This window comes from Saccostrea echinata, unplaced genomic scaffold, assembly GCF_033153115.1.
Source record: "Saccostrea echinata isolate AGI-Se365-2 ecotype Australia unplaced genomic scaffold, CSIRO_AGI_Sech_v1 ptg000002l, whole genome shotgun sequence".
NCBI lineage: Eukaryota > Metazoa > Mollusca > Bivalvia > Ostreida > Ostreidae > Saccostrea > Saccostrea echinata.
The window spans coordinates 5,679,497-5,690,953 of NW_026889751.1; the positions used below are offsets into that span (position 1 = coordinate 5,679,497).

The 11,457-nt window shown below is 34.4% G+C and overlaps 1 protein-coding gene across 1 annotated transcript; it reads right to left on the bottom strand.

The window, feature by feature from the left end:
• Positions 1-3,560: 3,560 nt before the first annotated feature.
• LOC133178388 (uncharacterized) lies at positions 3,561-11,108 on the bottom strand (the record flags this gene model as incomplete). Its single annotated transcript, XM_061313120.1, has 7 exons — positions 3,561-3,783; positions 4,764-4,869; positions 7,074-7,216; positions 7,612-7,891; positions 8,489-8,583; positions 8,729-9,611; positions 10,983-11,108. Coding segments are annotated over 7 exons (1,818 nt in total), but the record flags the coding sequence as incomplete, so codon positions are not given.
• Positions 11,109-11,457: the final 349 nt, after the last annotated feature.

The following is an 11,457-nucleotide window of genomic DNA, read 5'->3' on the forward strand; positions in this document are numbered from 1 at the left end:
TTCAATGAGATACAGTCAAAAAAAAAAAGCCAGATTTTCATCTGGAAAATGTAGGTCAGATCCAGCATCTGAAGCAAGTGAGGTAGTGTGCAACCTTAGATGATCATCCATGCAAGTTTGGTCAACATAGGGCTTAAAGTTACTTTAGAATGAACATGCTCCAAAAACTTTACCCTGGTCACTCATTTGGAAAATGTCAGATTCAGTATTCCAAGCAAGTCTGGTTATGTTGCATCCTTAGATATATCATCCATACAAGTTTAGTCAGTATAAAGCTTATAGTAATTTGGAAATGAGACCTGTTCTAAAAAGTTTAACCTGCTAAAAAAATATTGCCCTGTTCATTCTTTAGGTGAAATGCAGCTTCTATAATCTGACTGACACAATAAAACACACTAGAAGCATCATCTATGCATCTCTGATCAATATATGGCATAAAAGTACTTGAAAATATATCTGCTTCAAAAACTTTAACTTGGGATGCTGACCCTTGCCAAGGGTGTTACATACATAAGCTCAAAAACTTCATTGAGAAGAACTAAAAATGCATACATGTTTATAACAAAATACCAGGGACGGATAATTTCCTTCATTTTAAGCGTAATTCATTATATCTGTTTAGTTTACAATATATTTTAAAGCCATAAGGAATGAAAATCACTTAGCTGTAAGCGTCAATTCATTAAAAGTGTTTTAGCTATAAGCCTGTTCTACTTCATATGCTTGAAATTTTTGAAACATTATCCTGTCCTTGAAACATTATCCTGTCCTTGAAACATTATCCTGTCCTTGAAACATTATCCTATGCTCTAGTACTGTAAACACTTAGATTGATGGCCTAATTATGACACCAATTATTGCTCGGTAAATCAACTGAATAAGAAGTTGCATGATAAAATAATTTTGAAAAAAAAGATAAATAATTGTGAAACAAATATTAATCATAAAACCTTGCCATGATTGCATTATGATGAGTGTTGTCCCTGAAAAACTCAAACATTTTCAATATTTTTGTTTCACTAATATTATAAAGATTGGCATGCACCATAATCAACTTTTTTTTTTAATTATACACAGAAATTTCAACAAAATATCTCTTTATATAACATTTTTCTCTCTTAAATGAATCTTACAAAGTAGCTTTTGGCTTAACACCGACGTCAAAATGTAAGTCATGGCATTTGTGAATTTCAGGAATTGTGCATCTTTAAGAATTTGTCTGAACTCTGAAGCATAGATTTGACACTGCATTTCCTTTTAGTTCCTGAGTTATCCATGTCACACACACAAGAGTTAAGAAAAGATCAAGGAATTAATTCTTTTTTTAAACTATGTTCCAAACCATGATAATAAACTTAACTGCTCCCATGTTTAATCAGTGGTCTCCATGCCTGATGTCCAGATCTAGCCATTTCAGTTTGTCATCAGTTTTAATAGTTTCCTCCTCCTACCAAATGCCTCTTCCATCAGATACCCAGTGCAACCATCTTTGAACCTCTTTTGCTAGGTATAAATCAGTATTTGTGACGTTTTTGTGTCATTCCATCGTTTCCATATCTTTTCTTATATGGACTGGAGACCTATCCTGCTCAACACAGTACTGTATGATAATTGGTGCACCGCATTATTGCCTGATGTCGCCATTTTTGACAATATCTAACTACATGTAATAGTGTTTATGCATATAATGTCATATTTTTGTTATTTATGATGTCAAATAAATTTTTACACCTGAGTACTCTAAATTATATAGTTTTGGATGTAAATTCTGTCATATTACATTTCCGTATAGCCTGGAAATAAAGAAAACATCACTGGCAATGCTATTTTAGAAAGTAGAAAAAAAAGCAGTGTGCTGACCACCTACATTTAACACTCTTAAATTCTGTTTCTACATGCATATGACATTAGAAACATAGTATTTTGTCAAAATGATCAAAATATCATTTCAAACCATGCAAAAAATAAATAATTTTGGTTGAGTAGTTTATGAAATACATAAAAAGTTTGCATTTTTCTGGGACAACCCTCGGAGAGTCTTTCTTCCTTAACATTAACAAAAATATTGAAAAAATACAACAAACATCTCAATACACAGGTCTTCAGATTGTTACAACATTTGAAATGTGAGGCATACTAAAATTAATACATAACTAGAACTGTCCAAAATGGACAAATACCATCACTGGGTTTTTCAGAGAAGATGCCAAGTCACTAATACTAGTATTTGAGGATCTAAGAGGTGTTCACAATTTGTTTAAACATTTAGAGTGCAAATTCAGTTGCTCATTAGATTTTTTAATGAATGATGAACTAAGGCACAGCCTAATAAAACATCAATACTAATAATTACATTTTTTTATTTAGATTGAAAAAATAAATTGTGACTATATCTGTCAACTTTGTGAAGTGACGCTGCAATTTGTTTGTTGAAAAAAAAAAATCAAACAATATTAATAAATAAATCTTGATAACTTTATACCAAAGCCATTTTAAAAATAAAAGTCTGGTCATTCAGTAACTACTTATTTCGACAGACTATAAATGTTAACAAGCTAATTCAGAGAATTTGTGTCCCCCTCTTAGGGAAAAAAGAAGAGCATGCGCAGTTCGGAGGGGGGGGGGGGGAGGGGGGGATCACACTGCCCCCCTGTATTTGTAGAATTATTAAATGTATACATGTTTATTGAAGCAAATTTAAAAATTGCCAATATGGTTAGACAGATTTGATTGCTTATTCTTTAATATGTGTATAGAAAATTCTTTTTAATATACAGAATATTTATCACACTGTAATAATGATTTTATGAGTTTGTACACGCCAGACATCATAACTTTTTCATTTCACATGTTGAATAGTATCATTTAATAAATCAAAAAAAAAAAAAAACATTAAAAAAAAAAGGAGCATCGTCCGGGAATTGAACCCGGGCTTCTCGCTTGCGAAGCTAGCAACATACCACTAGACCACGGAGGCATTTGATTATACAGGAAATTAAAGGCAAACATTTCTTAATAAGGTTAATGCACGACTCTTAGATTTGTAGGGACTATCTACCAAAAAAACTTTCTTTTCATACTTGAAGATTTTTTTGAGTTTTAATGAGCAGTTTTAAGCTGCAATTCACATTTTTGTACAGATGTCTCAAATGGCAGTTCTAGATTCTAGATTCTATGTCTCAAATCTTCATGAACCCAAAATGACAAAGTCAATAAGAATGAAAAAAAAAAAAACACTGTAAATTGCAGAAAAGTTACCCAATCATAATGAAAATACCAGGTGCACACATTCAAATGGTGAATAATGAGTGTAGAAATTTTAAGACAAATCCATGCAAGAGTCTCCGAGAACAGGTCCAGACAAAATCACATTTATAAGGCAGACGGACAGACAGACGGACATGCCGATTCCAATATACCCCCCTCAAACTTCGTTTGCGGGGGTATAATTAGTTGTTACATTTAAAGTACAGCACCACTCAGTGTAATTTGTGGCAATGAAGTTAAAATAAAAGCATCATAAATATTTAGAAAAATAATGAGAAAAATAGACTACCCTGACAATGTATTCAGAGAATCCTGTATACAAAATGAAAGACTAAACTGTTGTGTTTTTGACCAGCTGTATGATGACCGAGTAAAGACTAACAGCACTACACAGAATTCCCAGGACAATGATAGAGGTGTCTTTGATACAGATGAACCAGGACAGATCTCTGTGACACAATTTAAGATGAAATAAACATGGCAGAATGTAGGCCAGCATAGAGCTTCCTATGGCACCTGGAATAAATGGGTGAACTTGATCATGTTGATGAGTCATACAATTTAGAACTGGTCCCAAGGTCATGAAGCAGTCAGAGACTTTTAAAACATAGGTAATCAAAATTATGAAGCTCACCTTGATGAATGTCATCTATAAGTAAGGCAAATTTCACATCATTAATATCCATGCAAGTTTGGTTTAAGTAGGACTTATAGTTACTTGGAAATAGACCTGCTAAAAAAACTTTTAACCTGTTTACTGATGAAGGAAATTTTTGTCAGTTCCAACATATAAAGCTAGGCTAGAAGTTTTCATCCTTAGATGCACCATCTCTGCAAGTTTTATAATAAGAGGCCATAATATTATATAGCTATTCGAAAAACATTACCCTGGTCACTCATCTGGAAAATGTAGGTCAGATTCAGAATCCAAAACAAGCCTGGAAGTATCCATCCCTAGATACATCATCCGTGAAAATTTGGTTAAAATATGGCTAAAATTCACTCATGTGGAAAATCTAGGTCGGATCCAGCATCGTAAGCAGGTTGGTTAGTGTACATCCCTGGATGCATCATCCATGCAAGTTTGGTCTAGGTAGGGCTTATCGTTACTTGGGAATGGATTTGATCCTAAACTTTAACCAGGACGCCGATGCCAATGCCGGGGGTATACCATAAGCTCATCTCGACTTCGTTGAAATGTTTTCTATAGCAGAATGTACATGTACACATTTTGACATATTTAAAGTGTAAAACTGCTTCATGGTCCTGGGGTAAGAAATATTTGTATTATGAATACCTTTGTGATGTACATGTCTGCTAAACATAACAAAATGTGTGCAAGACTTAAAAAAAGACTTTGAAAGTGTTGTTTGCTTTTAATAAAACAACTCATGATAAATTTTGCTTTTGCTAAGCACAGCTCAATGATCTCTTGCTTGGAAACATGTCTGATTTTAAGTGAGTATATAATTTAGATAAACTGTGAAAAATCTTACCTGTAAATGCTGCTACTAGAGCAAAACTATTTCTAAATATAACAGCCAGTCCTGTAGCTGTCAACACAATCAGCATTCGTAAGACATTTCTCCTCCAAGTTGGTACCTAAAGGTAAAAATCCACAGAGGTTAAATGTTAAGTGGGTAACCTATATATAATTAACATCAAATTTATACATACTTCTTAAAACTGTTGCTTAATTTCTAATTATACTGCATATATTTAACAAAGAGTTAAAAGTTTCAGTATTTTTAATTTCTTTACTTTTTTCAGCTCATTAATCACTGCATCGTCAGTACATACAATAAATGCATTCAAGATAACCCACAAAGTGTAAACAAGAGGCCCATGGGCCACATCGCTCACCTGAGCACATTGGCTAGGAAAAAGCACAAATCAATTCAGCATTGAGAAGTTTACGGGGGGGGGGGGGGGGGGGGGGGGGGGGGGGGGGGCTTGAATTTTAAACTACCTGAGGATGCTTCCATATCAATATAACAAATGGCTTTGCTGTTCTTGAGCAGAAGATTTTTAAAGATTTTTTCCTATATATTCCTCTGTAAAAATTTGATACCCCATTGTGGCCCCTCCCTACCCCCAGGGGTAATCATCTGAACAAACTTTAATCTACACTACCTGAGGATGCTTCCATATCAATATTACTAAACAAGGCTTTGCTGTTCTTGAGAAGATTTTTTCCTATATATTTCTATGTAAAACTTTGATCCCCCATTATGGCCCCACCCTAACCCCAGGGGTCATGATTATAACAAACTTGAGTCTACACAATAATTGAGGATGCTTACATATCAATATGAATAAACAAGGTTTTGCTGTTCTTGAGAAAAAGATTTTTATAATTAAAGATTTTTTCCTATATATTTCTATGTAAAATTTTGATCCCCCATTGTGACCCCACCCTAACCTCAGGGGTCATGATTTGAACAAATTTGAATCTACACTACCTGAAGATGCTTTCATATTAATATGACAAATCAAGGCTTTGCTGTTCTTGAGAAGAAAATTTTTAAAGATTTTTTCCTATATATTTCTATGTAAAATTTTGATCCCCCATTGTGACCCCACCCTACCCCCGGGGGTCATGATTTGAACAAATTTGAATCTACACTACCTGAGGATGCTTTCATATTAATATGAAAAATCATGGCTTTGTTGTTCTTGAGAAGAAGATTTTTAAAGATTTTTTCCTATATATTTCTATGTAAAACTTTGATCCCCCATTGTGACCCCACCCTAGCCCCGGTGGTCATGATTTGAACAAACTTGAATCTACTCTACCTGAGGATGCTCCCATATCAATATGACAAATCATGACTTTGTTGTTCTTGAGAAGAATATTTTTAAATTTTTTGCTATATATTCTTATGTAAAACTTTGATCCCCCATTGTGACCCCACCCTATCCCCAGGGGTCATGATTTGAACAAACTTGAATCTACTCTATATAACAAAGATTTCCTGTAAGTTTCAACTTTTTTGGGCCAGTGGTTCTTGAGAAGAAGAAGAAATATGCCACCAAATTTTCACTATTTCTGAATTATCTCCCCTTGGATGAGGGTGTGGCCCTTTATTTGAACAAACTTGAATCCCCTTCACCCAAGGATGCTTTGTGGCAAGTTTGGTTGAAATTTGCCCAGTGGTTCTGGAGAAGAAGTCGAAAATGTGAAAAGTTTACAGACAGTTTACGGACGGACAGCTAGACAGACGGACTACAGACAAAATGTGATCAGAAAAGCTCATTTGAGCTTTCAGCTCAGGTGAACTATCAAAATGAAACATAAAAAGAATTTCAAACAAAAAATCTTGAAAGTTTTTTCAACATCTTCATGCATATATAATCTCTGTAAAGAACTAACACATAATAAAATTCTTACTCATTTAAGTATTTGTACATCAGACAAAACTTTGGCACCTGAAGTTAACACAGTTATATATTTAAAATTCAAAGAAGCACCCACTGTTTATTCAGAGAAGTGATTTGCTTAAAATGCTGAAGTTACATATAATAATGAAAATTTATCTGTGCAATCCCTTGGTTCTTTTAAACTTACCCAAATTGCAAACTATGATTAAGTGAGCATGAAAATATACATGTAAGTTCATAAAAGAATTATAAATTTTGGTTTAAAATTATTAAACAAAGGAAGAAATTCACAGTTTGATCAGAAAATTAGCAGGTACCCATGATTGAAATGCACAAAAAATCAAATTCTACATTACTTATCTGTATAAAAACAAACAAGATAAGTTTCACACATAGTCACTGTAAGTATTTGATGATGTTCTTACCGACTTGGATATGTGAGCTGCCACACTGATAGGAAGAACAGCTGATGTTTTATCTGAGGAGTCTGGGAGCAGGGACTCTTTACCATCCTCCTCCTCATCATCATCAAGAAGGGAATTCTTCTTTTTTGGTCCACAACAAGCCCCTGGGTAGAAAGTGAAACTTCGATTTTGTAAATTCAATGTAAAAATGTAATTTAATCAATAAATTTCTGAAATGGCTTCTATTTATTACAGTTATAAATCAGAGATCTCCCCAACCCTTCACATGCTTCTTATGAGTCTAAAAGACTTATCTGGTATCAACTGTTTACTTGAAGAGTTTTTTTTAAAGTTTTAAATAACATTTTTAATGTATTGTAGCATTCATTTTTCAGTTTACATCCCCTCCCCCCAAATATTTCAATAGAAAGAAATTTCAGACACATGTACCTTGTAGCACTTTCTTCCAACAATCTAATAAAGAGAATTATTCAAATCCAAATACATGTACTTCAATCAGTTCAGTGTTTCCTTATGAAATTCATAAATTTGGGCATACCTTCTGAAAAAAGAAAAATTTCACACATTTCTATCACTGGGTAAATCTGCAGAGGGAATGTTAACAGAACTCCTAGGATTGCACAGATATTGACAGCTACAGACACCCAGCTGGAAGCCGGAATGTTAGTATTTAGCATCTGGTTAAGCTCTTCACCGAATCGAAGATAACCCAGAACCCCAAATCCACCAAGAATCACAGTCAAAACACCAATCGCACCATGTAAAAAGGCTGCAAAGTTGTGCCGATTTCCCTCCATACTGGATTCAACTGGGATGATCTACAATATTTTAAGTTCAATGTACAGAACATCTTATGAGGCCTATTTTCCAAAATGCAAAATATGATAAGTTTATTATTTACAAAATACTCTTTCTGATCATTGTGAACATTAACAATATTGTGTTTTCCCAAATAATTATAAAACACATCTTCTATAATTTTCAAATTGTGAAATATTTATATTAATTTGTACACGTAAATGTTCTCCCTTGTATAACACTATTTGAACAAGCCTGTATAAAAACAGGTTTCTTACATGACCATAAATTCATTGTCAAGTCATGAATGATTGACTTAATTTCACAATGACATCAAAAGTGATGATTTATATCATTGAGGTTTAAAAAAAATATAAATCATTTCATCAATTTAAAAATATAGTGCGCAAATATTTGTTATAAATCAGTCACAAATAATAACATATTACTTTAAAACATTTATCAGCATGTACATATGGGTTGGTACCTGATCAAACCTATCATAAAGCCCTTTGGACTTTATAGGATCTGAACATGTGACCAACCTGTATTTACATCCCAATAAAAGTTCTTAAATAAAACATCTAAAATCTGTTTTCTCTTCTTTATATTCTTACCAATCCAATCCCTTCAAATGCAGCAGTCACCATTCCAAAGAAAACAGGAAGCCCCTCCCATCTCATCCACACTATTGTCTCATGGATGTGGAAATCTGGAATTGTCAAATAACAACTTACATCAGTGTACTAATATGCTGCATTGTGCATTTATGTACTAACTATCTGAACTGCATCAAAATTAATGAAATAAAATTGTATAAGAAAGTGTGACATTATAATATATATACAGGTACTTACCAATCACTAAATATAGGAACACAGAGGCACTGCCTACTAATATGGAAACATTGGCCATTACACTAATAAAGCCCAGCTTTCTAACATTTCTAAAGAGTGCAAACAACAGGAAGATTGGCAGAGGAGACAAAACAAGCAGCTTCAGGTCCGGAGCTGTTGACTGTATTACCTCTCCTGTAATGTTCAACATGGCTGCAGATGTTGCATTGATATGTGGAGCTAGCATTGTGGAGGATATATTTAATGGTAGGGCAGTTGTCACAAGGTCTGTAAGATTTCCAGTCAATAATGCTGATGACATTAATGAAGATACTGTTATATTTTCTGTAAACTGAACTTCTGGGAAAGAAATATTTGGTAAGTCAGAAAGTGATCTTTTGGCAGGTCTGATATTGGAACTTGGTAGTAATCCCAGGTAACGAAGCTCACAAGATGGCACATCAGAAGAAACGCTAACATTATCTACATTTAAAATGGCATTATTGCATACTTTGGCAGGAAATAAAGAGAAAATGGTATTTCCCAAAAATATTGAATACCCAACACAAAAACAGAACTGTGTCACTCCGATGCAGATGTTAACAATAATCCTGCCGATTTTCCCCATACTGATCTGTCCTATATCTCCATAAGACATGTGCTTTAACAAGTGTTGTTCCATTAAAGTCTTTTCATCCAAATCATAAATCACTATTTCTTCATCTTCATCTGAGGAAAATAGTTCTGAACTACTGTCCTTGACAGCAGTTGAATTCTTGGAGGTTCCCTTTCCAGCTTCATACATTGCTATTACCTGTTTGATGGCATGGTATTTTGTTTTGACGATCAGGTGACAACAGTGGTCAGTCAACAAAGCTATTAACAGCAATCCGCCAAACCCAAGCTGTACAAATATTTTAAAAAATTGTACAGGTTATGTTTTTAACATTTGTAGTATTTGTAAAAACAAAATATTCTACACATATGTACTATTACATGTATAATAATTATGGTATTTGAGAGAATTTCTAATTACATGTAACTATGAAAGCATTCACATTTCTGACATTATACTTGGTTAAGCTTTCTATCAAAATACAAACATTGGTAATCAAATCAAGCTCACCTTGACGAATGTTATCTATAAGTAAGGCAAATCTCACATCATATTTTTTTCCTAGTTAGTGTACATCCAAGGATCAATATCCATGCAAGTCGGGTTTAAGTAGGACTTATAGTTACTTGGAAAGAGACCTGCTCAAAAAACTTTTAACCTGTTTACTAATCAAGAAAATTTTGGTCAGTTCCCAACATCCAAAGCAAGTCTGGAAGTTTTCATCCTTAGTTGCACCATCAATGCAAGTTTAATCATATCAGGCCATAATATTATATAACTACTCCAAAAACATTACCCTGGTCACTCATCTGGAAAATGAAGGTCAGATTCAGAATCCAAAGCAACTCTGGAAATGTCCATCCCTAGATACGACATTCATGCTAATTTGGTTAAAATATGGCTAAAATTGAATGCACTCATTGGAAAATATAAGTCATATCCAGCATCCAAAGCAGGTTCATAAGTGTACATCCTTAGATGCCTCATCCATGCAAGTTTGGTCCAGGTAGGGCTTACAGTTACTTGGGAATTGACATGCTCCAAAACCTTAAACCTGAGGCCTGTTCAACAAAGCGAGCGCTCGCGAACGCTCGCGAACATTTCTGTTGGAAAGATAAGGAATTTAGGCGAGCGCTCGCGAACGTTCGCTCTGTTGAACAGGCCTCTGGTCACTCATCTGGAAAATCTAGGTCAGATCCAGCATCCAAAGCAAGTGTGGTAGTGTCCATCTCTAGATGCATCATCCATGCAAGTTTGGTCCAAGTAGGCTTATAGTTACTTGGGAATGGACTTGCTCCAAAAACTTTAACCAGGACCGGGGCTTATGCAGACGGTACAGCATAAGCTCATCTTGACTTCATCAAGGTGAGCTAAAAAGGCACCAATCTGATTTGAAAATTCTTTGACCTCTAATATATATTCAGTTTAATTAAAATTAGATCTTTTACGCTCCTGTATTTTGTTATGTCGCTGTACAGCAACACAGCTATACAGCGACATAACAAAATACAGGAGCGTAAAGGATCTAATTTTAATTAGATTGGTATATATTATGTTCTCTTTAATATAAACTTGGAGGGGGGGGGGGGGGGGCTTGAGAGATTGATGCCTGTAAATTCTTATTCCCAAGTCATGAACTAATAATTCTCCATAGCTTACCCCTAAACCACTTTGAAGAAATGCATATGACACTGTCAAGTAGTTTGACCCAATAAAAGCCTTCAGCATGTTGGCAAAGTCTGCTACATAGTTCTGCCAGATTGGCTTTGACTTTGTACTGAAATAAAATATTCATAGATTAAAATAAAAGCAAAAATATGTGGTTGCAAATTGTTTTAGAAAATTTCTATCAACATACCCTCAGAAAGGGTATTACTGCAAATTATTGTACGTAAGTAGGATGAATAATAAAGTGCCCCGCCACAGCATGATACGCCCGTCAAATATTGTTCAATTAGGATGCAAGAAAATAATGTCAACCTTAATTCAAAGATTTCCATGATTTTTCCATTCCTTATAATATATTTGATGTTTATACATTTCCTGTAGTGCAGACACTAATTATAATAAATTTCTCAACTGGTTGTGTTAGACCTTGACAATTGCCCATCTGCAGCCCTCTTCCCCCCCCCCC